Genomic DNA, 27,743 nt, shown 5'->3' with positions numbered 1-27,743 from the left:
GTACGTATCCCGGCGAGCGAGCACCGGGCTGCTAAAGATTATTCCCCCCCTTCCCGGGGCCGTGCTTTCCCCACTCCGAGTGACAACCGTTTGTCTTTTCTTTCCCTCCCTCTCTCTCTCTCTCTCTCTCTCTCTGCAGCCCTCGAATGCCCGGCCAGCGGTCACTACCAGGCCTGTGCCTCGGCCTGCCCGGCCACCTGCCTCGACCCCCGACCCCTGCCCTGCGACCTGCCCTGTGCGGAGGGCTGTGAGTGTGACCGAGGCTTCGTGCAGAGCGGGAACCAGTGCGTCTCCAGGGACCAGTGCGGCTGCCTGTACAATGGGGCCTACTATCAGGTAACGTGGGAGAGGGGGCAACCGAGACATCCCGGGAAAACCCGGGAATATGAACCCCTCTCCGGTGGGTTGAAATCCCAACCAGAGACGTGGGGGTGAAATCTAGGCCGATAATCCAAATGGAACGTTTAACTCCAAGAACTTCACAGGATGTCCTGAGGGGGTGGGGGAGGCAGTGCAGGTTTGTCAGTACGTTCTCTCTCACACAATGGGCCTTCTCCGCGGGTCGGTCAGCTCAGTTGGCCGGACGGCTGAGATGTGGGTGGCCCTCAGGTTCTATCGCCACCAGTCAGCTCTCTCTCAAAGGAAAATGGGGGGAGAGCGGCCTACGGCCCTCAGGGACCAGGGCCTCTCTCCCCTGTGTCCACTGTCCTTCCCTTCCCTTCCTGGGCAGGTCAGTTGTAACTTGAGTCTCTCTCTCTCTCTCTCTGTGTGTTTGCAGCCCGGCGAGATGGTCTGGGCCGAGGCCTGTAACCAGGTGTGTCAGTGTCTGTCCAGCAACAACGTCCAGTGTACGGATACCAGCTGTGCTCCGGACGAGTACTGCGGCCACGGGGGAGGAGTCCGGGGATGTTACCCTAAAGGTAAAGAGAAACCGAGGGTTTAACCTTTACTTACATCGTAACCCGACCTCCGCCTGCTCCCATTCTGACTCCGATGTTCTCCCACCCACTCTCCCCGGTTCGTTGTTGCCGCGGAAACTACTCCGGCATTGGAAATGCGGGAATGACGGCCTTCGCCCTCCTCTCCTCAGGTTGGTCCACGTGCACGGCGTCCGGAGACCCCCACTACACCACCTTCGACAAGAGGAAGTTCAGTTTCCAAGGGAACTGCACCTACGTGCTGGCCAAGAGCTGTAACTCCAGCCGCACCCCGTTCACCGTCCTCACGGACAACGAGCATCGCCACGGGAGCACGTCCGTGTCTTACGTCCGAGCGGTCCACGTGAGCGTCTACAACGTCACCGTCTCCATACTCGGGAACAAGGCGGTCCAGGTGAGAGGAGACACCTTTACACTCACCCCCCCCACCCCACCCCCGCCACCCCGCCCAGCCCCGCCCACCCCCGCCCCCTGCTAGTCTATCGGAGAGTTCATCGAAACTGCCAAAAGCCCAATCGATAGGTTGTCATTGGGTGAGGGGAGCGAGGGATATAAGAACTAGGAGCAGGAGTCGGCCATCGGGCCCCTCGAGCCTGCTCCGCCATTCAATGAGATCATGGCTGATCTTTTATGGACTCAGCTCCACTTTCCGACCCGAACACCATAACCCTTAATCCCTTTATTCTTCAAAAAACTATCTATCTTTATCTTAAAAGCATTTAATGAAGGAGCCTCTACTGCTTCACTGGGCAAGGAATTCCATAGATTCACAACCCTTTGCGTGAAGAAGTTCCTCCTAAACTCAGTCCTAAATCTACTTCCCCTTATTTTGAGGCTATGTCCCCCTAGTTCTGCTTTCACCCGCCAGTGGAAACAACCTGCCCGCATCTATCCTATCTATTCCCTTCATAATTTTATATGTTTCTATAAGATCCCCCCTCATCCTTCTAAATTCCAACGAGTACAGTCCCAGTCTACTCAACCTCTCCTCGTAATCCAACCCCTTCAGCTCTGGGATTAACCTAGTGAATCTCCTCTGCACACCCTCCAGTGCCAGTACGTCCTTTCTCAGGTAAGGAGACCAAAACTGAACACAATACTCTAGGTGTGGCCTCACTAACACCTTATACAATTGCAGCATAACCTCCCTAGTCTTAAACTCCATCCCTCTAGCAATGAAGGAGAACATTCCATTTGCCTTCTTAATCACCTGTTGCACCTGTAAACCAACTTTTTGCGACTCATGCACTATCACACCCAGGTCTCTCTGCACAGCAGCATTCTTTAATATTTTATCATTTAAATAATAAACCTATTTGCTGTTATTCCTACCAAAATGGATAACCTCACATTTGTCAACATTGTATTCCATCTGCCATACCCTAGCCCATTCACTTAACCTATCCAAATCCCTCTGCAGACTTCCAGTATCCTCTGCACTTTTCGCTTTACCACTCATCTTAGTGTCGTCTGCAAACTTGGACACATTTTCCTTGGTCCCCAACTCCAAATCATCTATGTAAATTGTGAACAATTGTGGGCCCAACACGGATCCCTGAGGGACACCACTAGCTACTGATTGCCAACCAGAGAAACACCCATTAATCCCCACTCTTTGCTTTCTATTAATTAACCAATCCTCTGTCCATGCTACTTTACCCTTAATGCCATGCATCTTTATCTTATGCAGCAACTTTATGTGTGGCACCTTGTCAAAGGCTTTCTGGAAATCCAGATATACCACATCCATCGGCTCCCCGTTATCTACTGCAGTGGTAATGTCCTCAAAAAATTCCACTAAATTAGTTAGGCACGACCTGCCCCTTATGAACCCATGCTGCGTCTGCCCAATGGGACAATTTCTATCCAGATGCCTCACTATTTCTTTCTTGATGATAGATTCCAGCATCTTCCCTACTACCGAAGTTAAGCTCACTGGCCTATAATTACCCGCTCTCTGCCTACCTCCTTTTTTAAACAGTGGTGTCACGTTTGCTAATTTCCAATCCACCAGGACCACCCCAGAGTCTAGTGAATTTTGGTAAATTATCATTAGTGCATCTGCAATTTCCCTAGCCATCTCTTTTAGCACTCTGGGATGCATTCCATCAGGGCCAGGAGACTTGTCTACCTTTAGCCCCATTAGCTTGCCCATCACTCCCTCCTTAGTGATAACAATCCCCTCAAGGCCCTCACCTGTCATAGCTTCATTTCTATCAGTCGCTGGCATGTTATTTGTGTCTTCCACTGTGAAGACCGACCCAAAAAACCTGTTCAGTTCCTCAGCCATTTCCTCATCTCCCATTATTGAAAGTCCCTTCTCATCCTCTAAAGGACCAATATTTACCTTAGCCACTCATTTCTGTTTTATATATTTGTAGAAACTTTTACTGTCTGTTTCTATATTCTGAGCAAGTTTACTCTCATAATCTATCTTACTCTTCTTTATAGCTTTTTTAGTAGCTTTCTGTTGCCCCCTAAAGATTTCCCAGTCCTCTAGTCTCCCACTTATCTTTGCCACTTTGTATGCTTTTTCCTTCAATTTGATACTCTCCCTTATTCCCTTAGATATCCACGGTCGATTTTTCCTCTTTCTCCCGTCCTTCCTTTTTGTTGGTATAAACCTTTGCTGAGCACTGTGAAAAATCGCTTGGAAGGTTCTCCACTGATATGGAACAGGGGAGGGGAGATGGAGTTGAGATAGAAGTCAACCCTGATCTAATTGAAGAGTTATCGAGGGGCTGAATGGCCTCCGGTTGCTCTGATGACCCCCCCCCCCCCGCCCCTCCCTCGACTCTGGACAAAACTCCCGTCTCAGCGGAACATTCCAGAGTGGAATTCTACGCAACGGATTCCAGAGCAGCGCACTCCGATCCAAGCACGACATTCCCGTGCAATCGATCCCTTCCCGTTCCCCGGAATTACACCGGATCGGAGTCGATTCCACCTCCGCTTCCCTCCGACGTGTTTGCGACCTCATCCGAGGGGGAGGGTGGGGGGGGGGGGGGGGGGGGCTCTATTTCCCGGCTCTCCCCCCCCCCCACCCTCACTCATTTCTCCCTGTGTTGTGTCCAGGTGAATGGAAAGCCGGTGACGGTCCCGTTCATCCCGAGCCCCAGGATCTCCGTCAAGCCCTCCGGCAAACACGTGGTGGTGCGGACGGACTTTGGCCTGACCGCGCGGTACGACGGCAGGCAGCACGCCGACGTGCGGGTTCCGAGCGAGTGAGTACTTCCCGCAGCCTCCGCGGGGTACGGGCCGTCGGGGGGGGAGGGGGGGGGGGGGTGGGGGTGGGGGGGGGGGGTGGGGGTGGGGGTGGGGGTGGGGGGTGGGGAGGAGGGGGGGGGCGACCCTCTCCAGCGCGGCTAACGCCTCGGCCTCTCTGTCCCAGCTACGCCGGCCAGACGTGCGGACTGTGCGGCGACTACAATGGAATTCCCGGCGACGATTTCCGGACTCCGGAGGGACGGCTCGTGAAAGGCGTCAACGACTTTGGGAACAGCTGGAACGTGGAGGAGAAGTGAGTGGGACGTCTGGGAGGTCGGAACCCGGTGGCGTCTGTTTGCCTGTCTCCACGGTTTTCACTTGTCGGGGGGAATGTGGGACTGGCTCCCACAGGGAGTGGGGAGAATGTGGGACTTGTTCCCACAGGGGAGTGGGGAGAATGTGGGACTCGCTCCCAAGGGGGAGTGGGGAGAATGTGGGACTCGCTCCCAAGGGGAGTGGGGGGAATGTGGGACTCGCTCCCACAGGGAGTGGGGGGAATGTGGGACTCGCTCCCACGGGGAGTGGGGGGAATGTGGGACTCTCTCCCACGGGGAGTGGGGAGAATGTGGGACTCGCTCCCACAGGGGAGTGGGGAGAATGTGGGACTCGCTCCCATGGGGAGTGGGGAGAATGTGGGACTCGCTCCCACAGGGGAGTGGGGAGAATGTGGGACTCTCTCCCACGGGGCGTGAGGAGAATGTGGGACTCGCTCCCACGGGGCGTGAGGAGAATGTGGGACTCGCTCCCATGGGGAGTGGGGAGAATGTGGGACTCGCTCCCACAGGGGAGTGGGGAGAATGTGGGACTCGCTCCCACGGGGAGTGGGGAGAATGTGGGACTCGCTCCCACAGGGGAGTGGGGAGAATGTGGGACTCGCTCCCACGGGGAGTGGGGAGAATGTGGGACTCGCTCCCACGGGGAGTGGGGAGAATGTGGGACTCGCTCCCAAGGGGCGTGAGGAGAATGTGGGACTCGCTCCCACAGGGAGTGGGGGGAATGTGGGACTCGCTCCCACGGGGAGTGGGGGGAATGTGGGACTCGCTCCCACAGGGAGTGGGGAGAATGTGGGACTCGCTCCCACAGGGAGTGGGGAGAATGTGGGACTGGCTCCCACAGGGAGTGGGGGGAATGTGGGACTGGCTCCCACGGGGAGTGGGGGGAATGTGGGACTCGCTCCCACGGGGAGTGGGGGGAATGTGGGACTCGCTCCCACAGGGAGTGGGGAGAATGTGGGACCGGCTCCCACAGGGAGTGGGGAGAATGTGGGACTCGCTCCCACGGGGAGTGGGGAGAATGTGGGACTGGCTCCCACAGGGAGTGGGGGGAATGTGGGACTGGCTCCCACGGGGAGTGGGGGGAATGTGGGACTCGCTCCCATGGGGAGTGGGGGGAATGTGGGACTCGCTCCCACAGGGAGTGGGGGGAATGTGGGACTCGCTCCCACGGGGAGTGGGGAGAATGTGGGACTGGCTCCCACAGGGAGTGGGGGAGAATGTGGGACTGGCTCCCACGGGGAGTGGGGAGAATGTGGGACTCGCTCCCACAGGGAGTGGGGAGAATGTGGGACTGGCTCCCAAAGGGGGAGTGGGGGGAATGTGGGACTCGCTCCCACGGGCAGTGGGGGGAATGTGGGACTCGCTCCCACAGGGGAGTGGGGAGAATGTGGGACTCGCTCCCACAGGGAGTGGGGAGAATGTGGGACTCGCTCCCACAAGGGAGTGGGGAGGATGTGGGACTGGCTCCCACAGGGAGTGGGGGGAATGTGGGACTCGCTCCTACGGGGGGAGTGGGGAGAATGTGGGACTCGCTCCCCCGGGGAGTGGGGAGAATGTGGGACTCGCTCCCACAGGGGAGTGGGGAGAATGTGGGACTTGCTCCCACGGGGAGTGGGGAGAATGTGGGACTCGCTCCCACGGGGAGTGGGGAGAATGTGGGACTCGCTCCCACAGGGAGTGGGGAGAATATGGGACTCGCTCCCACGGGGAGTGGGGAGAATGTGGGACTCGCTCACACGGGGAATGGGGAGAATATGGGACTCGCTCCCACAGGGAGTGGGGGAGAATATGGGACTCGCTCCCACGGGGAGTGGGGGAGAATGTGGGACTCGCTCCCACGGGGAGTGGGGGAGAATATGGGACTCGCTCCCACAGGGAGTGGGGGAGAATGTGGGACTCGCTCCCACGGGGGAGTGGGGAGAATATGGGACTCGCTCCCACAGGGAGTGGGGGAGAATGTGGGACTCGCTCCCACTGGGACTGGTCGAGGTGTTAGTAACAATTCCAAAAAAGAGGAAGCTGGATAAACACATGAGGGATTGAGGAATATTGGATTTGGTGATGGGGTGAAATGAAGTAGGGGTAGCGGAGGCTAAAGTGGAGCAGAAAAACCAACAGGGAGGCGATGGGCCGAATGGCAATTTATCTGCTGTCCATTCTGTGTCATTCACTGTGAAAAACAATCCTCCCCTTTCTTCCCCCCCTCCAGCTGCACCTTGACAGACACCGAGGTGACTCCCCAATGCCCAGAGGACAAGCGGGAGGCGTACGAAGGAGCTTCTTACTGTGGGATCTTGCTGGATCTATACGGCCCGTTCTCCTCCTGTCACTACAAGATCGACCCCATGGTACGTGCGGGCCGGCACCGGGCCCCATTCCCACCGGGAATCCATCCCTCTTTCCCCATTTCGGCCTCGCTTCCTCCTCCCCCGGCCCCTCTGACGAACTCCTGTCTTGAGGCCCCACCCAGGCCTCAGGCTCACATCTCCGAGGTAGGCCTGGGCTGGGTGGGGAGAGGAGTGGGTGGGGGGGAGCACAATCTCACCTCCGGGGGGGAGAGGCTCGCGGGTTCGAGGTCAACACCCGGCACTCGAGCCGATAATTCTGGGTCTCGGTGGCGGAGGGAGGGGCGGGGCGGGGAGTGCAGCAAATTCGGGCGTGAGGCCTATCAGAGGAAGGACTAACCCAAGGCCCCGCCTGACCTCAGGTTGGTATGTGAGAGAACCCCGTGACGCTATTTGTCAAAAGGGGGCGACGTTGCCCCCAACAAGCGGACCGATATTTATAGAACATAGAACAGTACAGCACAGAACAGGCCCTTCGGCCCTCGATGTTGTGCCGAGCAATGATCACCCTACTCAAACCCACGTATCCACCCTATACCCGTAACCCAACAACCCCCCCCTTAACCTTGCTTTTAAGGACACTAAGGGGCAATTTAGCACGGCCAATCCACCTAACCCGCACATCTTTGAACTTTGGGAGGAAACCGGAGCACCCGGAGGAAACCCACGCACACACGGGGAGGACGTGCAGACTCCGCACAGACAGTGACCCAGCCGGGAATCGAACCTGGGATTACCTCACAACTCACACCGAATAAACAAACGTCACGGCTGGACACCGATCTCGCCCTGGGATCTTGCTGTGCGTGCATAGGCTGCCACCTTTCCTGCCTTAGGCCGGTGACCAATTTCGATGCGTATTCGCCAGGTGCCAAACCTCTTTGGGATGTCCTCCTTTGGCCCAGAAACTGTGTACAAATGATCTCTCGTTCTGCTTCTCCGATGAGTAAAACACAAACGTATCTCCCCCACCCCCCCCCTCCCCCCCGTTCTGTTTGACCCTTTCCCAGGCCTTCTTCAGAGACTGCGTCTACGACATGTGTGAGCTGGAAGGCGCCAAGCAGCAGCTGTGCCAGGCGATAGAGGCCTACGTCGACGCCTGTCAGCAACGCGGGGTAACCATCCGACCCTGGAGGAACGAAACCTTCTGCCGTACGTATCCCGGCGAGCGAGCACCGGGCCGCTAAAGATTATTCCCCCCCTTCCCGGGGCCGTGCTTTCCCCACTCCGAGTGATAACCGTTTGTCTTTTCTTTCCCTCCCTCTCTCTCTCTCTCTCTCTCTCTCTGCAGCCCTCGAATGCCCGGCCAGCGGTCACTACCAGCCCTGTGCCTCGGCCTGCCCAGCCACCTGCCTCGACCCCCGACCCCTGCCCTGCGACCTGCCCTGTGCGGAGGGCTGTGAGTGTGACCGAGGCTTCGTGCAGAGCGGGAACCAGTGCGTCTCCAGGGACCAGTGCGGCTGCCTGTACGATGGGGCCTACTATCAGGTAACGTGGGAGAGGGGGCAACCGAGACATCCCGGGAAAACCCGGGAATATGAACCCCTCTCCGGTGGGTTGAAATCCCAACCAGAGACGTGGGGGTGAAATCTAGGCCGATAATCCAAATGGAATGTTTAACTCCAAGAACTTCACAGGATGTCCTGAGGGGGTGGGGGAGGCAGTGCAGGTTTGTCAGTACGTTCTCTCTCTCTCACACAATGGGCCTTCTCCGCGGGTCGGTCAGCTCAGTTGGCCGGAGGGCTGAGATGTGGGTGGCCCTCAGGTTCTATCGCCACCAGTCAGCTCTCTCTCAAAGGAAAATGGGGGGGAGAGCGGCCTACGGCCCTCGGGGACCTGGGCCTCTCTCCCCTGTGTCCACAGTCCTTTCCTTCCCTTCCTGGGCAGGTCAGTTGTAAAGTGAGTCTCTCTCTCTCTCTCTGTGTGTGTTTGCAGCCCGGCGAGATGGTCTGGGCCGAGGCCTGTAACCAGGTGTGTCAGTGTCTGTCCAGCAACAACGTCCAGTGTACGGATACCAGCTGTGCTCCGGACGAGTACTGCGGCCACGGGGGAGGGGTCCGGGGATGTTACCCTAAAGGTAAAGAGAAACCGAGGGTTTAACCCTTACTTACATCGTAACCCGACCTCCGCCTGCTCCCATTCTGACTCCGATGTTCTCCCACCCACTCTCCCCGGTTCGTTGTTGCCGCGGAAACTACTCCGGCATTGGAAATGCGGGAATGACGGCCTTCGCCCTCCTCTCCCCAGGTTGGTCCACGTGCACGGCGTCCGGAGACCCTCACTACACCACCTTCGACAAGAGGAAGTTCAGTTTCCAAGGGAACTGCACCTACGTGCTGGCCGAGAGCTGTAACTCCAGCCGCACCCCGTTCACCGTCCTCACGGACAACGAGCATCGCCACGGGAGCACGTCCGTGTCTTACGTCCGAGCGGTCCACGTGAGCGTCTACAACGTCACCGTCTCCATACTCGGGAACAAGGCGGTCCAGGTGAGAGGAGAAACCTTTACACTCACCCCCCACCCCACCCCCGCCACCCCGCCCAGCCCCGCCCACCTCCGCCCCCTGCTAGTCTATCGGAGAGTTCATCGAAACTGCCAAAAGCCCGATCGATAGGTTGTCATTGGGTGAGGGGAGCAAGGAATATAAGAACTAGGAGCAGGAGTAGGCCATCGGGCCCCTCGAGCCTGCTCCGCCATTCAATGAGATCATGGCTGATCTTTTGTGGACTCAGCTCCACTTTCCGGCCCGAACACCATAACCCTTAATCCCTTCATTCTTCAAAAAACTATCTATCTTTACCTTAAAAGCATTTAATGAAGGAGCCTCAACTGCTTCACTGGGCAAGGAATTCCATAGATTCACAACCCTTTGGGTGAAGAAGTTCCTCCTAAACTCAGTCCTAAATCTACTTCCCCTTATTTTGAGGCTATGTCCCCTAGTTCTGCTGTCACCCGCCAGTGGAAACAACCTACCCGCATCTATCCTATCTATTCCCTTCATAATTTTATATGTTTCTATAAGATCCCCCCTCATACTTCTAAATTCCAACGATTACAGTCCCAGTCTACTCGACCTCTTCTCGTAATCCAACCCCTTCAGCTCTGGGATTAACCTCGTGAATCTCCTCTGCACACCCTCCAGCGCCAATACGTCCTTTCTCAGGTAAGGAGACCAAAACTGAACACACTACTCCAGGTGTGGCCTCACTAACACTTTATACAATTGCAGCATAACCTCCCTACTCTTAAACTCCATCCCTCTAGCAATGAAGGACAAAATTCCATTTGCCTTCTTAATCACCTGTTGCACCTGTAAACCAACTTTTTGCGACTCATGCACTAGCACACCCAGGTCTCTCTGCACAGCAGCATGCTTTAATATTTTACCATTTAAATAATAATCCTGTTTGCTGTTATTCCCACCAAAATGGATAACCTCACATTTGTCAACATTGTATTCCATCTGCCATACCCTAGCCCATTCACTTAACCTATCCAAATCCCTCTGCAGACTTCCAGTATCCTCTGCACTTTTCGCTTTACCACTCATCTTAGTGTCGTCTGCAAACTTGGACACATTGCCCTTGGTCCCCAACTCCAAATCATCAATGTAAATTGTGAACAATTGTGGGCCCAACACGGATCCCTGAGGGACACCACTAGCTACTGATTGCCAACCAGAGAAACACCCATAAATCCCCACTCTTTGCTTTCTATTAATTAACCAATCCTCTGTCCATGCTACTTTACCCTTAATGCCATGCATCTTTATCTTATGCAGCAACTTTTTGTGTGGCACCTTGTCAAAGGCTTTCTGGAAATCCAGATATACCACATCCATTGGTTCCCCGTTATCTACTGCACTGGTAATGTCCTCAAAAAATTCCACTAAATTAGTTAGGCATGACCTGCCCTTTATGAACCCATGCTGCGTCTGCCCAATGGGACAATTTCTATCCAGATGCCTCACTATTTCTTTCCTGATGATAGATTCCAGCATCTTCCCTACTACCGAAGTTAAGCTCACTGGCCTATAATTACCCGCTCTCTGCCTACCTCCTTTTTTGAACAGTGGTGTCACGTTTGCTAATTTCCAATCCACCGGGACCACCCCGGAGTCTAGTGAATTTTGGTAAATTATCATTAATGCATCTGCAATTTCCCTAGCCATCTCTTTCAGCACTCTGGGATGCATTCCATCAGGGCCAGGAGACTTGTCTACCTTTAGCCCCATTAGTTTGCCCATCACTACCTCCTCAGTGATAACAATCCTCTCAAGGTCCTCACCTGTCATAGCCTCATTTCTATCAGTCGCTGGCATGGGGGCCTCACGGTAGCATGGTGGTTAGCATCAATGCTTCACAGCTCCAGGGTCCCAGGTTCGATTCCCGGCTGGGTCACTGTCTGTGCGGAGTCTGCACGTCCTCCCCGTGTGCGCGTGGGTTTCCTCCGGGTGCTCCGGTTTCCTCCCACAGTCCAAAGATGTGCGGGTTAGGTGGATTGGCCATGCTAAATTGCCCGTAGTGTAAGGTTAATGGGGGGATTGTTGGGTTACGGGTATACGGGTTACGTGGGTTAAGTAGGGTGATCATTGCTCGGCACAACATCGAGGGCCGAAGGGCCTGTTCTGTGCTGTACTGTTCTATGTTCTATGTTCTATTTGTGTCTTCCACTGTGAAGACCGACCCAAAAAACCTGCTCAGTTCCTCAGCCATTTCCTAATCTCCCATTATTAAAAGTCCCTTCTCATCCTCTAAAGGACCAATATTTACCTTAGCCACTCTTTTTTGTTTTATATATTTGTAGAAACTTTTACTGTCTGTTTTTAGAATCTGAGCAAGTTTACTCTCATACTCTCTCTTATTCTTCTTTATGGCTTTTTTAGTAGCTTTCTGTTGCCCCCTAAAGATTTCCCAGTCCTCTAGTCTCCCACTTATCTTTGCCACTTTGTGTGCTTTTTCCTTCAATTTGATACTCTCCCTCATTTCCTCAGATATCCACGATCGATTTTCCCTCTTTCTACCGTCCTTCCTTTTTGTTGGTATAAACCTTTGCTGAGCACTGTGAAAAATCACTTGGAAGGTTCTCCACTGGTATGGAACAGAGGAGGGGAGATGGAGTTGAGATCGAAGTCAACCCTGATCTAATTGAAGAGTTGTCGAGGGGCTGAATGGCCTCCGGTTGCTCTGATGCCCCCCCCCCCCCCCCACCCCGCCCCTCCCCCGACTCTGGACAAAACTCCCGTCTCAACGGAACATTCCAGAGTGGAATTCTACGCCACGGATTCCAGAGCAACGCACTCCGATCCAAGCGCGACATTCCCGTGCAATCGATCCCTTCCCGTTCTCCGGAATTACACCGGATCGGAGTCGATTCCACCTCCGCTTCCCTCCGACGTGCTTGCGACCTCATCCGAGGCGGGGGTGGGGGGGGGCTCTATTTCCCGGCTCTCCCCCCCCCCCCCACCCTCACTCATTTCTCCCTGTGTTGTGTCCAGGTGAATGGAAAGCCGGTGACGGTCCCGTTCATCCCGAGCCCCAGGATCTCCGTCAAGCCCTCCGGCAAACACGTGGTGGTGCGGACGGACTTTGGCCTGACCGCGCGGTACGACGGCAGGCAGCACGCCGACGTGCGGGTTCCGAGCGAGTGAGTACTTCCCGCAGCCTCCGCGGGGTACGGGCCGTCGGGGGGGGTGGGGGGGGGGGGAGGGGGGGGTGGGGAGGGGGGCGGTGGGGTGGGGAGGGGGGGGGCGACCCTCTCCAGCGCGGCTAACGCCTCGGCCTCTCTGTCCCAGCTACGCCGGCCAGACGTGCGGACTGTGCGGCGACTACAATGGAATTCCCGGCGACGATTTCCGGACTCCGGAGGGACGGCTCGTGAAAGGCATCAACGACTTTGGGAACAGCTGGAACGTGGAGGAGAAGTGAGTGGGACATCTGGGAGGGCGGAACCCGGTGGCGTCTGTTTTGCCCGTCTCCGCGGGTTTCACTTGTCGGGGGGAATGTGGGACTGGCTCCCACGGGGAGTGGGGGGAATGTGGGACTCGCTCCCACGGGGAGTGGGGGGAATGTGGGACTCGCTCCCACGGGGAGTGGGGGGAATGTGGGACTGGCTCCCACGGGGGAGTGGGGGGAATGTGGGACTGGCTCCCACGGGGAGTGGGGGGAATGTGGGACTCGCTCCCACGGGGGGAGTGGGGAGAATGTGGGACTCACTCCCACAGGGGGAGTGGGGAGAATGTGGGACTCGCTCCCACGGGGAGTGGGGAGAATGTGGGACTCGCTCCCACGGGGAGTGGGGAGAATGTGGAACTCGCTCCCACAGGGGAGTGGGGGAGAATGTGAGACTCGCTCCCACGGGGAGTGGGGAGAATATGGGACTCGCTCCCACGGGGAGTGGGGAGAATGTGGGACTCGCTCCCACAGGGGAGTGGGGAGAATGTGGGACTCGCTCCCACAGGGAGTGGGGAGAATGTGGGACTCGCTCCCACAGTGAGTGGGGAGAATGTGGGACTCGCTCCCACGGGGAGTGTGGAGAATGTGGGACTCGCTCCCACGGGGAGTGGGGAGAATGTGGGACTCGCTCCCACGGGGAGTGGGGAGAATGTGGGACTCGCTCCCACAGGGGAGTGGGGGGAATGTGGGACTCACTCCCACAGGGAGTGGGGAGAATGAGGGACTCGTTCCCACAGGGGAGTGGGGAGAATGAGGGACTCGTTCCCACAGGGAATGGGGAGAATGTGGGACTCTCTCCCATGGGGAATGGGGAGAATGTGGGACTCGTTCCCACAGGGAGTGGGGGAGAATGTGGGACTCGCTCCCACTGGGACTGGTCGAGGTGTTAGTAACAATTCCAAAAAAGAGGAAGCTGGATAAACACATTCAGGGATTGAGGAATATTGGATTTGATGATGGGGTCAAATGAAGTAGGGGGAGAGGAGGCTAAACAGGAGCAGAAAAACCAGCAGGGCGGCGATGGGCCGAATGGCAATTTATCTGCTGTCCATTCTGTGTCATTCACTGTGAAAAACAATCCTCCCCTTTCTTCCCCCCCTCCAGCTGCACCTTGCCAGACACCGAGGTGACTCCCCAATGCCCAGAGGACAAGCGGGAGGCGTACGAAGGAGCTTCTTACTGTGGGATCTTGCTGGATCAATACGGCCCGTTCTCCTCCTGTCACTACAAGATCGACCCCATGGTACGTGCGGGCCGGCACCGGGCCCCATTCCCACCGGGTATCCATCCCTCTTTCCGTATTTCGGCCTCGCTTCCTCCTCCCCCGGCCCCTCTGACGAGCTCCTGTCTTAAGGCCCCCCCACCCAGGCCTCAGGCTCACATCTCCGAGGTAGGCCTGGGCTGGGTGGTGAGAAGTGCGGGGGGGGGGGGGGTGCACAATCTCACCTCCGGGGGGAGAGGCTCGCGGGTTCGAGGTCAACCCCCGGCACTCGAGCCGATAATTCTGGGTCTCGGTGGCGGAGGGAGGGGCGGGGCGGGGAGTGCAGCAAATTCGGGCGTGAGGCCTATCAGAGGAAGGACTAACCCAAGTCCCCGTCTGACCTCTGGTTGGTATGTGAGAGAACCCCGTGACGCTATTTGTCAAACGGGGGCGACGTTGCCCCCAACAAGCGGACCGATATTTATAGAACATAGAACAGTACAGCACAGAACAGGCCCTTCGGCCCTCGATGTTGTGCCGAGCAATGATCACCCTACTCAAACCCACGTATCCACCCTATACCCGTAACCCAACAACCCCCCCCCCTTAACCTTGCTTTTAAGGACACTAAGGGGCAATTTAGCATGGCCAATCCACCTAACCCGCACATCTTTGGACTGTGGGAGGAAACCGGAGCACCCGGAGGAAACCCACGCACACAAGGGGAGGACGTGCAGACTCCGCACAGACAGTGACCCAGCCGGGTATCGAACCTGGGACTACCTCACAACTCACACCGAATAAACAAACATCACGGCTGGACACCGATCTCGCCCTGGGATCTTGCTGTGCGTGCATAGGCTGCCACCTTTCCTGCCTTAGGCCGGTGACCAATTTCGATGCGTATTCGCCAGGTGCCAAACCTCTTTGGGATGTCCTCCTTTGGCCCAGAATCTGTGTACAAATGATCTCTCGTTCTGCTTCTCCGATGAGTAAACACAAACGTATCTCCCCCACCCCCCCGTTCTGTTTGACCCTTTCCCAGGCCTTCTTCAGAGACTGCGTCTACGACATGTGCGAGCTGGAAGGCGCCAAGCAGCAGCTGTGCCAGGCGATAGAGGCCTACGTCGACGCCTGTCAGCAACGCGGGGTAACCATCCGACCCTGGAGGAACGAAACCTTCTGTCGTACGTATCCCGGCGAGCGAGCACCGGGCTGCTAAAGATTATTCCCCCCCTTCCCGGGGCCGTGCTTTCCCCACTCCGAGTGATAACCGTTTGTCTTTTCTTTCCCTCCCTCTCTCTCTCTCTGCAGCCCTCGAATGCCCGGCCAACGGTCACTACCAGCCCTGTGCCTCGGCCTGCCCGGCCACCTGCCTCGACCCCCGACCCCTGCCCTGCGACCTGCCCTGTGCGGAGGGCTGTGAGTGTGACCGAGGCTTCGTGCAGAGCGGGAACCAGTGCGTCTCCAGGGACCAGTGCGGCTGCCTGTACAATGGGGCCTACTATCAGGTAACGTGGGAAAGGGGGCAACCGAGACATCCCGGGAAAACCCGGGAATATGAACCCCTCTCCGGTGGGTTGAAATCCCAACCAGAGACGGGGGGGGTGAAATCTAGGCCGATAATCCAGCTCCGGACTGAGGGAATGCTGCACTGTCGGAGATGCTGTTTCTCGAGGACACATGAAGACCAGACACAATCTACCTTCTCAGGTGGATGAAAATGCTCCCAAGGGAATATTTCAACGATTTATGGGCTTCCCTCTGGTGACTCCATCGCCTCCAACAAATCACTAAAACCATTATTGATTCGGTGACTGTCGCATCTCTGCGCGTGGGATCTTGCTGTGCACAAATTGGCTCCTGCGTTCCCCCCCCCCCCCCCCCCCCCCCCCAATCGCAGCGGCGAATACAATCCGAAGGTGTTTTCATTGGTTGCAAAGTGAATTTTGGCCACTTGAGGTGACCGCACACACACACACACACACACACACACACAGACGCACAAATACCAGCAGAGGGAGTCTGCTGGGAAGGGAGTAATAAAGGGTCGGCAAACGAACGAGGCTGGATTCTCCGCCCCGCCACATTTCTGCTCCGACCCGCCGGCGGGATTCCCCGTTACGCCGGCCGGTCAATGGGGTCTCCCCATTGTGGGGCAGCCCCACGCCGTCGGGAAACACCCCCCCCCCCCCCTCCCCCCCCCCCCCATCCGGGCACCGGCAAAACGGAATGTTTAACTCCAAGAACTTCACAGGATGTCCTGAGGGGGTGGGGGGAGGCAGTGCAGGTTTGTCAGTACGTTCTCTCTCTCTCACACAATGGGCCTTCTCCGCGGGTCGGTCAGCTCAGTTGGCCGGACGGCTGAGATGTGGGTGGCCCTCAGGTTCTATCGCCACCAGTCAGCCCTCTCTCAAAGGAAAATGGGGGGGAGAGCGGCCTACGGCTCTCGGGGACCAGGGCCTCTCTCCCCTGTGTCCACTGTCCTTTCCTTCCCTTCCTGGGCAGGTCAGTTGTAACTTGAGTCTCTCTCTCTCTCTCTGTGTGTTTGCAGCCCGGCGAGATGGTCTGGGCCGAGGCCTGTAACCAGGTGTGTCAGTGTCTGTCCAGCAACAACGTCCAGTGTACGGATACCAGCTGTGCTCCGGACGAGTACTGCGGCCACCAGGGAGGAGTCCGGGGATGTTACCCTAAAGGTAAAGAGAAACCGAGGGTTTAACCCTTACTTACATCGTAACCCGACCTCCGCCTGCTCCCATTCTGACTCCGATGTTCTCCCACCCACTCTCCCCGGTTCGTTGTTGCCGCGGAAACTACTCCGGCATTGGAAATGCGGGAATGACGGCCTTCGCCCTCCTCTCCCCAGGTTGGTCCACGTGCACGGCGTCCGGAGACCCTCACTACACCACCTTCGACAAGAGGAAGTTCAGTTTCCAAGGGAACTGCACCTACGTGCTGGCCGAGAGCTGTAACTCCAGCCGCACCCCGTTCACCGTCCTCACGGCCAACGAGCATCGCCACGGGCGCACGTCCGTGTCTTACGTCCGAGCGGTCCACGTGAGCGTCTACAACGTCACCGTCTCCATACTCGGGAACAAGGCGGTCCAGGTGAGAGGAGAGGGGGAGCTCCCTCAGAGGGTCGGTGCTGGCTCGATGGGCTGAATGGCCTCCTTGTCAGAGGGGGGGGGGGGGGAGGAGGTTGTTGGGATCGGGAATGCGCTGTCTGAGACTGCGGCGGAGGCAGACCCAATCCAGAGGGAACTGGATTGAGCTCCGAAGAGGAAGACGAAAGAGATTGCGGAGCTGAGGGGGCACAGGCAGGGCTGGCCTGCGCTTGCGGAGGGAGCCGACACAGTCCAGATGGGCCGAGCGGCCTCATTCTGGGCGGCACCCGTTCTGCGATCCTGTGGCTGCGATTCTTCCTTCAGTTGCAACAGTAGGCTCAGGCGGGCACTTGGGGAGGGGGTGGGAAAGAGAGAGTCGGGGTGGGGGGCGGGGGGGTGGGGGGGGTGGAATACTGGGCTGCCATTTCCTTCCAGACTAACCGCCGTTTCTGTGTTCACCCCCCCAGGTCGGTGGAAAGAGGGTGACCCTCCCCAGCGAACCGGTCGACGGGCTGTCAGTCAGCCTGTCTGGCAAGCACGTCACCATAGAAACAGGCTTCGGCCTGACGGTGAGATATGATGGCCGCCACCACGCAGAGGTCAAAGTTCAAAGCAAGTGAGTGGAACTGGAGGATGGTCAAACGTCAAGTGCAGGCCCCAGTGGGTGTCAGTCGATCACCTCTGCTCTAGAGTGCTTAGCAACGAGGAGGTTATAAGGCCCACATCCCAGGCCATTTTGTCCGTGTTAAGGAGGGGTGCACTTTCACCAGAAGGCGCCCACGAAAGGTTCACCAGGTTCATCGTGGGCTGAGAGGGGTTCATCTTATGAACCTGTGTGGGGTATATCAGTGATACAGTGAGGGGTGTGGGGTATATCAGTGATACAGTGAGGGGTGTGGGGTAAACTATATTTCATGTTCTCCGTTACATTTGTGTCGTGCTCACTTCTAACGCCTTGGCCTCTCTGTCCCAGCTACGCCGGCCAGACGTGCGGACTGTGCGGTGACTACAATGGAATTCCCGGCGACGATTTCCGGACTCCGGAGGGACAGTTTGTGAAAGGCGTCAATGATTTTGCGAACAGCTGGAACGTGGGAGAGAAGTGAGTCATTCCTGACGCTGAACCATTCCGCTTCTTTGGAATGACAGCCGGGATTGGTAACGTTTGGAATCTGTACTGCCCAGCGTTGGCCGCCATTGACACTGGATACAATCCAGTTCTGTTCAGACCTGTTCAATCCAGGTGTTGTTGGTCCAGGTGTTTTATTGTTGGCACATTCTATCGCAGCGACTCCTATTCTTTCCGTACAGACAGGAGATAACGTGGGAGATGTTCCTTCTGACTGTAATTGCAAATCGCCATCAAAACAGAGACCTACATTGTGACTGTAGTTACAGGAAATACAGATACAGTTATACAGACAGGCAAATTCACCCTGTCTGTAATTACAGGAAATACAGATACAGTTATACAGACAGGCAAATTCACCGTCTGTAATTACAGGAAATACAGATACAGTTATACAGACAGGCAAATTCACCCTGTCTGTAATTACAGGAAATACAGATACAGTTATACAGACAGGCAAATTCACCGTCTGTAATTACAGGAAATACAGATACAGTTATACAGACAGGCAAATTCACCCTGTCTGTAATTACAGGAAATACAGATACAGTTATACAGACAGGCAAATTCACCGTCTGTAATTACAGGAAATACCGATACAGTTATACAGACAGGCACATTCACCCTGTCTGTAATTACAGGAAATACAGATACAGTTATGCAGACAGGCACATTCATACTGTCTGTAATTACAGGAAATACAGATACAGTTATACAGACAGGCAAATTCACCGTCTGTAATTACAGGAAATACAGATACAGTTATACAGACAGGCAAATTCGCCCTGTCTGTAATTACAGGAAATACAGATACAGTTATACAGACAGGCAAATTCATACTGTCTGTAATTACAGGAAATACAGATACAGTTATACAGACAGGCAAATTCACCCTGTCTGTAATTACAGGAAATACAGATACAGTTATACAGACCGGCAAATTCACCCTCTCTGTAATTACAGGAAATAAAGATACAGTTATACAGACAGGCAAATTCGCCCTATCTGTAATTACAGGAAATACAGATACAGTTACACAGACAGGTAAATTCACACTGCCTGTAATTACAGGAAATACAGATACAGTTATACAGACAGGCAAATTCATACTGTCTGTAATTACAGGAAATACAGATACAGTTATACAGACAGGCAAATTCATACTGTCTGTAATTACAGGAAATACAGATACAGTTATACAGACAGGCAAATTCACCCTGTCTGTAATTACAGGAAATACAGATACAGTTATACAGACAGGCAAATTCACACTGCCTGTAATTACAGGAAATACAGATACAGTTATACACACAGGCAAATTCATACTGTCTGTAATTACAGGAAGTACAGATACAGTTATACAGACAGGCAAATTCACCCTGTCTGTAATTACAGGAAATACAGATACAGTTATACAGACAGGCAAATTCACCCTGTCTGTAATTACAGGAAATACAGATACTGTTATACAGACAGGCAAATTCACCGTCTGTAATTACAGGAAATACAGATACAGTTATACAGACAGGCAAATTCACACTGCCTGTAATTACAGGAAATACAGATACAGTTATACACACAGGCAAATTCATACTGTCTGTAATTACAGGAAGTACAGATACAGTTATACAGACAGGCAAATTCACCCTGTGTGTAATTACAGGAAATACAGATACAGTTATACAGACAGGCAAATTCACCCTGTCTGTAATTACAGGAAATACAGATACAGTTATACAGACAGGCAAATTCACCCTGTCTGTACTTACAGGAAATACAGATACAGTTATACAGACAGGCAAATTCACCCTGTCTGTAATTACAGGAAATACAGATACAGTTACACAGACAGGCAAATTCACCGTCTGTAATTACAGGAAATACAGATACTGTTATACAGACAGGCAAATTCATACTGTCTGTAATTACAGGAAATACAGATACAGTTACACAGACAGGCAAATTCACCCTGTCTGTAATTACAGGAAGTACAGATACAGTTATACAGACAGGCAAATTCATACTGTCTGTAATTACAGGAAATACAGATACAGTTATACAGACAGGCAAATTCACCGTCTGTAATTACAGGAAATACAGATACAGTTATACACACAGGCAAATTCACCCTGTCTGTAATTACAGGAAATACAGATACAGTTATACAGACAGGCAAATTCACACTGCCTGTAATTACAGGAAATACAGATACTGTTATACAGACAGGCAAATTCATACTGTCTGTAATTACAGGAAATACAGACACAGTTATACAGGCAGGCAAATTCACCCTGTCTGTAATTACAGGAAATACAGATACAGTTATACAGACAGGCAAATTCACCCTGTCTGTACTTACAGGAAATACAGATACAGTTATACAGACAGGCAAATTCACCCTGTCTGTAATTACAGGAAATACAGATACAGTTATACAGACAGGCAAATTCACCCTGTCTGTAATTACAGGAAATACAGATACAGTTACACAGACAGGCACCTACATCCTTACTGTAGTTACATTAAACACAGATACAGTTATTACAGTTATACAGACAAGTATTCACATCCTGACTGTAATTACAGGAAACACAGGTACAGTTATACAGACAGGCATTCACATCCCAACTGTAGTCACAGTAAACACACGCATAGATATACAGATAGGTGCCTGCACCCTGACTGTAGCTACAGGAAATGCAAATACAATTAGACATGCACATACACTTGGGCTGTAGTTATCAGCAGCACAGGCGGAGTAATACACACAGGCACCTGAAACCTGACTGTAGTTACAGGCAATATAGCTACAGTCACATCTCATAATATTGTGCCTGTGTCTAGATGTGACAGATTTGACCTCCTGATGATCCCCTCCCCCTCTATATGTGGTCAACTAGCTCAAAAATCATCTAGACAATGCCAACATTCTCTTGAAACAGGTGAGGTACTAAAGGTCGACTTACCTCACGGGAGGGAACCAAAGGGGGAATATTTTGGTGAGGGGATTGTCTTATCAAACGTTTAACTGGAGCCTTGGCCAGCTCCTTCTAATATCCAGCAAAAGAAAAATAGGGCGCGTCTTTTCTATTTCAGTTGCACCCATCCTGACTCTGAGACGAGACCAAACTGCACTGAGGCAGAGGAAGAGACCTACGAAGGGCCGTCCTACTGTGGGATACTGTTGAACTCACACGGTCCGTTCGCCAGCTGCCACTACAGGATTGACCCCATGGTGAGCTTGCACACGCCTCCAGCCGTCATTAATGGTTCCTAATGAATTCCAGTGAACCCGAATAGGGAGATTGAAAATCCTCGGAAGGAAGGTGAATTTTCTGTGAGATCGGAGGGCTCACAGAGTGACTGGAGCCTGGGTGGTCGGTTGAGAAATCCATGGTATCTGTTTTGGTCGCAACTGTCATGTATTCTGTGTTCGACCACAGTTTGCCTGACAGTTTTGCCATGTACCGCACGTGAACCTTGAATGTCAGAGTATAAGATTGATAGTGCCGATTTGGTTTTATCCAGCTTTGGATCCGAACATAAACGTGTAATCGTGACACAAAACTGCCCATACCTCTCCTCTCCCTCTCTGCGAAGCTACCCCGATGGCTCGTCGCACTCGTCAGCGGTATGTGAGCGCCACCAGCTTGGCCAACATCTGTCGGCCATCCCTAATTGCCCCTCGGGAAGGTGGTGGAGAGGAGCCACCTTGAACCCACTGCAGCCCATGCGGTGTAGGCGCACCCACTGTGCTGTCAGCGAGGGGCGTTCCAGGATTGTGAGATTTGGGGGATGCCTGGGCTTTGTAACTTCCTGTTCACTCTGTCTCTCATTCCGCCTCTTTCCAAAGAGACTGCGCAAACACACACACAGATGTATCACCCCCACCCCCTGTTCTGTTTGACCCTTTCCCAGGCCTTCTTCAGAGACTGCGTCTACGACATGTGCGAGCTGGAAGGCGCCAAGCAGCAGCTGTGCCAGGCGATAGAGGCCTACGTCGACGCCTGTCAGCAACGCGGGGTAACCATCCGACCCTGGAGGAACGAAACCTTCTGCCGTACGTATCCCGGCGAGCGGGCACCGGGCTGTTAAAGATTATTCCAGTTTCCAAGGCCTGTGTTTCCATTTTCTAATTCACTCCTATTATGGGCCAGGGTTTCGAGAACACAAAAGTATACCTTACAGTTCACCTGCCCACAAATTTTGGTTAAGGGGAACACAAGGGTCCACTTTACAGATGTGATGCCACAGAGAACTAAAGTATGTTTAAACAAAAACAATATTTATTCTATGAATCCAGTTAACATTGTATAAACACACAGTAAACATCTTATCAACTACCAACAGAAGAGCCCCCCATATAGGTAACCCTTAGTAACTTTCCTAACAACATCCATAAGTCAAAAACTCTTTTTAACAAACACAGTGGCCGCGATTCTCCCAGGCCCCGTACCGGGCCGGAGAATCGCCGCAATTGCGCCACACCGCCGGAGCGCGATTCTCCGAGGTGTGGAGAATCGGCGCCATTTGCGCCGCCGCCGATTCTCCGGCCAGGATGGGCCGAGTGGTCGTGCGGGAACGGCAGAGTCCCGCCAGTGCCGTTAAGCCCTGCTCACGCCTGTGGGGTGGGGAAAAGCGCTCCTTCATCGGGGGGGCCTCCGATGGGGTCTGGCCCGCGATCGGGGCCAACCGGGCCTACTTTGTTCCGCGCCAGCCCCTGAACCCCCACGCCATGTTGCGTCGGGGCCGGCACACTGAAGAAGTCTCCCGCGCATGCGCGGTGTGGTGCACCCCAACTGCGCATGCGCAGCGGCCATTTCGCACCGGGAAGGGAGGCTGGAGCGGTGTGAACCTCTCCAGCGCCGTGCTGGCCGGCGCAAACACTTAGTCTCCATTTCGGAGAATCGCGTCCACTGGGTTTGCATTCTTCACAGAAACAGGTATTACTTTGAAATCATCAAGTGATCGGGAGACATTCTTTAGCATGCAGAGAGAGACCAAAATACACCTCCTTGGGTTTGAATGCAGGTCCCCAGCTGAAAATGAAACTAATGTGAGAGTCAAAAACAGCTTCCAGCTCAAAGGGAAAGTAAAAAGCAGAGCAGAGCCCAGCTCCACCCACACAATGACATCACTGCAACCACTTGAGAGGACAAACATTTCTTAAAGTGACATTGCCATGACACTCGGGGGATGTGGGTGGTCGCTGGCCAGGCCCAGCATTTATTGCCCAATGCTAATTACCCCTTGGGAAGGAGGTAAGTGAGCCACCTTCTTGAGCCGCTGCAGTGGGTGTAGGTTACACCCACTGTGCTGTTAGGGAAGGAGTCCCAGCGACAGTGAAGGAACGGCCGATATATTTCCCAGTCGGGGTGGTGAGTGACTGGGAGGGGAACCTCCAGGTGGTGGGGTTCCCAGGTATCTGCTGCCCTTGTCCTTCTAGATGGTAGAGGTGGTGGGTTTGGAAGGTGCTGCCTAAGGAGCCTTGGTGAGTTGCTGCAGTGCATCTTGTAGACGGTACACACGGCTGCCACTGTGCGTCGGTGGGGGAGGGAATGGATGTTTAAGATGGTGGATGGGGCGTCAATCCACAAGTTGGCTGTCTTGTTCTGAATGGTGTCGAGCGTCTTCAGTGTCGTCGGAGGAACAGAACTTTTCCCCGTACGTAAGACTCTGCGTCCTGCCCTTGTGCTCTCTACGCCGGTCAGGGGCGGGCGACTCGGAGATCGGGGGGGGGGGGCATATAGGCTGCTGGGGGGTTAAATGGGCGGGGGGTTGAGAGGGGCGCGCGGCCGATCGGATGGGGGGGGGTCTCTTTTTTTGGTATGGTTCCACGGTCCGACATGGAGCTCGCCCTGGCCGCTGGAGGCCGCCGCCGTGAGCATGCGTGGCCTCTGACCCGGAGGTGCGGGGGCCGCGTATCCTCAGCTAAAGCTGCGCGAATCACTCCGGGTCCCTGCTCGCCCCCTTGCGGGGCGCTGAATTCATTCAACTCTTTGGGAAGGAATTTCTGGAGTAAAACTGCACCGTTGCCAACCGTAGCTGGACATGACCCTGGAGGCCTCGTCACATGACCTTTTCCTGCAGCCATAATTCCCCCCCCCCCCCCCCCTCCCCACCTTTCGATGGAGCGCGACCTTTCAGTCTCGAGTTTAGAAGAAGGAGAGGAGATCTAATTGAGGTATAGGAGAGGGGATGGCGAGGGTGGAGGTAGAGCGGATGTTTCCCCTTGTTAGAACATTCTAAAACCAGAAGCCTTAGTTTTAGGCCCTGTGGTGATCACAAGTTAACCAGATGCAACACAACTGAGCGACCACTAGAGGGAGCACGGGAGAGCCATATAAATAGATCAGGACAGGAAGTGAAAAACACTCTTCACAGCAGGCGGGCTGGTAAGCAGGACACGGCAAGCAAAGCTGGTAGTTAGCACTGGAAGGTAGTTCTAGGTCGAGCTCTGGAAACTGAACGAACCCACAATAAAGCATCTTCTCCACATTTGAGACTGCGAGCTTTATTAAGACACGAGGAACAACACATGGTACCCAGGAGTGATTTCAGACGCTTATGACAGGACAACTCAGCTGCAGATACAGAAAACAAAAAAAAAAAATGGCATGGAAATCTCAACCAAGAATGGCATGGAGATCTCCTGCTGGACATTCGACTTGGGAAGACATTGCTGATGAGAGGATGTGCCTTGGATACCCACTTCACCTGGACACGACTGGAAAAGTAAGAAGTGTCTGGGAAAGGTTTAAACAAATGTTCGATTTCGGTATCATAGCATATGATGCCGCAGCAGCCTCAGACGAAATTAAAATAGCAATCCTCATCGAAGGACATGAAGCTAGGAAAGTTTATAATGGATTTAAATACTCAAAAGGTGAAGACAAAAACAGCTTACAAACGTTACTAAACAAATTTGAAGAGTACTGTGAGAAATTTGAACAGCAAGACATACTCAGAGTCCAAACTGCACAGAGACTGAGTGATGCAAAACTTAGAAAATCACGAAAAGAGCAAGAAATCGCGAATGAAAAGTACAGATCAAAAAGAAGAAATAAAAAGAATTTCTCACAAAGCCAAAACGCTGAAATCCAGTCCAGATCGGAAAGAAAAGGTAACTTACAACTTTTAGAAAGAAAAAACGCTGAAATCCGCGATAAAATGGCGTCGGAGCACATTTTGCAGTCTCTGGTAAGCAAAGAACTACAAATCGCGTCTGCGCATGCGCCGGAACCGGAAGTCGCGCATGCGCCGGAACCGGAAGTCGCGCATGTGCAGTTTACAAAAGATCGCGGCGCCGATCGTTATGCGCATGCGCAAGCCGCGCATGCGCAGTCAAAAAAGTCTTCGTCGCGGACCGTCATGCGCATGCGCAAGCCGTGCATGCGCAATGGACACCGAACCGCACAAGGAAAGAAAGCCGATTTGCGCATGTGCAAGTCGTTCCTACGCGTGACGTCATGACGTCTGAGAATCCTGACCACGCCCACTTAAAAGGGAAATGCCCGAAAATTGAAACCAAGACACTTAAAGTGGTAAAACCAAATTTTCTTGCCTCAGAACACAGAAAAACGCCTGAACTTAAACCAACAGTGAAAAACAACTTGCACAAAACCTTGGAAAAAGCTGCCTTCACCACACACAGTGAAGCGAACAAAAAGAATTCCGAAACAACAAAAGATGATTTGTTTTTCGACGATTACCTCTCAGACCTGACTGAGTCAGTCGGATATGCTTATCACAGCATCAGCGACACGGTCGCAAAGTACAACACGAACCAACTCGTGGTAGAAGAATCCAACCAGGATGATTTGGTTTTCGGAGAATACTACTCAGACACAGCTGAGTCAGTCGGATATGCTTATCACAGCATCAGCGACACGGTCGCAAAGTTCAACACGAATCAACTCGTGGTAGAAGAAGCCAACGAAGATGAAATGGGTTTCAAAGAATACTACTCAGACATGGAGGAGTTATTTGGACATGCTGATCACAGCATCAGCGACACCGTTGCAAAGCTCAACACGACTCTACTCATGGTAGATGAATCCAACACCATGATGCCATGGCAGCTCGTCGATACATTGGATGACAGCAATACCCTAGACGAAGACGACGCCACACAGAGAGCACAGGAAGACTCCACAGAGCGAGCGATGACAGGCTCCATAGTGCGAGTGATGAAAGACTCCAACAGGGATGCAAGCAAACACTCCCGGGCGGACACCAAGCATGAACAAGACCATGAAGGTAAACCCGCTGTACCTGAGCAACCGCAAGCAGACTATGAAAGTCTACCAAGCTCACAGGAACAAGAAGAAAGAGCGGACTATGAAAGTCCAACACGCTCACAGGAACAAGAAGAAGACAATGCACCTCTGCCCACTGCATGCGAAGACAGTGACAAGGTGATCACACTCAACGTACAGGATCACAGTGAGACTGACAGTTCTCAGCTTGTCTGTACCGAAGCACAGAGCGAAGACAGTGACAAGGTGCTCGCACTCGACGTACAGGATCACAGTGAGACTGACAGTTCTCAGCTTGTCTGTACAGAAGCACAGAGTCGGGCCACCCAACAGTCCAGAGAGACGATGCCGAAAGAAAACATGCAGATTTTGACTCCAGAAGAGGAGCACCTGGAGCCCAGAGAGACAACGCCAAAAGAAAACATGCAGATTTTGACTCCAGAAGAGGAGCACCTGGAGTCCACAGAGACAATGCCGAAAGAAACCATGCAGATTCTGACTCCAGAAGAGGAGCACCTGGAGTCCAGAGACATCAAACAAAAAGAAACCATGCAAATTTTGACTCCAGAAGAGGAGCACCTGGAGTCCAGTGAGACAACATCAACAGAAATCATGAAGATTTTAACTCCAGAAGCGGAGCACCAAGAGTCTAGAGAAACCACCTCAACTGAAATCATGCAGATTTGGACTCCAGAAGAGGAGCGCCGAGAGTCCACAGACACCGCGTCAAATGTAATCAAGAAGACTTTGACTCCGGAAGACGAGCACCAAGAAAGCAAGATGCGGAATCCAATTCTCCACAACTGATTGATGTCACCTGCACCGATGCAACATCAGATCATTCGCACCACTCGCAAGACGGAATGCTCAATGACTCAAATTATCCACTCGGGACACTCACAGAGTATAACAAGAAAAACAAAAGTCAAAAGAAACACAGCAAGAACAAAAACAACATGAAGCGCGACAAGACCAACAACAATAGCAAGAAGCACAGCAGAAACGAGAACGACAACAGCAAGAAGAAAAGCAACATGAAGCGCGACAAGACAAACAACAATAGCAAGAAGCACAGCAGAAACGAGAACGACAACAGCAAGAATAAAAGCAACATGAAGCGCAACAAGACAAACAACAACGTCAGGCACAAAGATAGCGACAACGACAGGGACAGAAACAACAAGAATGGCAACAAACACAACAAAGTCAGGAACAAAGATAGCGACAACACCAAAGACAGAAACGACAAAAACAGCACCAAGACCGGCAAC

At 53.4% G+C, this 27,743-nt stretch overlaps 1 protein-coding gene across 1 annotated transcript in view; it reads left to right on the top strand.

Moving 5' to 3' along the window:
- LOC119958304 (zonadhesin-like) overlaps positions 1-27,743 on the top strand; it is a 192,364-nt gene that overhangs the window by 117,885 nt on the left and 46,736 nt on the right. The window contains exons 43-63 of the mRNA XM_038786740.1: positions 140-336; positions 779-920; positions 1,091-1,332; positions 4,014-4,162; positions 4,330-4,458; positions 6,690-6,828; positions 7,836-7,977; positions 8,117-8,313; positions 8,761-8,902; positions 9,073-9,314; positions 12,324-12,472; positions 12,621-12,749; positions 13,885-14,023; positions 15,027-15,168; positions 15,296-15,492; positions 16,536-16,677; positions 16,848-17,089; positions 17,553-17,701; positions 18,059-18,187; positions 21,311-21,449; positions 22,133-22,274. Of these exons, the coding sequence (XP_038642668.1) occupies positions 140-336; positions 779-920; positions 1,091-1,332; positions 4,014-4,162; positions 4,330-4,458; positions 6,690-6,828; positions 7,836-7,977; positions 8,117-8,313; positions 8,761-8,902; positions 9,073-9,314; positions 12,324-12,472; positions 12,621-12,749; positions 13,885-14,023; positions 15,027-15,168; positions 15,296-15,492; positions 16,536-16,677; positions 16,848-17,089; positions 17,553-17,701; positions 18,059-18,187; positions 21,311-21,449; positions 22,133-22,274 (3,420 nt within the window). The remainder of the gene's footprint in view (positions 1-139; positions 337-778; positions 921-1,090; positions 1,333-4,013; positions 4,163-4,329; positions 4,459-6,689; positions 6,829-7,835; positions 7,978-8,116; positions 8,314-8,760; positions 8,903-9,072; positions 9,315-12,323; positions 12,473-12,620; positions 12,750-13,884; positions 14,024-15,026; positions 15,169-15,295; positions 15,493-16,535; positions 16,678-16,847; positions 17,090-17,552; positions 17,702-18,058; positions 18,188-21,310; positions 21,450-22,132; positions 22,275-27,743) is intronic.

The sequence above is a fragment of the Scyliorhinus canicula genome, chromosome 29 (genome assembly GCF_902713615.1).
Source record: "Scyliorhinus canicula chromosome 29, sScyCan1.1, whole genome shotgun sequence".
Lineage (NCBI taxonomy): Eukaryota > Metazoa > Chordata > Chondrichthyes > Carcharhiniformes > Scyliorhinidae > Scyliorhinus > Scyliorhinus canicula.
Note: the sequence above shows the minus strand (reverse complement) of the source record. Positions and strands in the feature narration are given on the sequence as shown.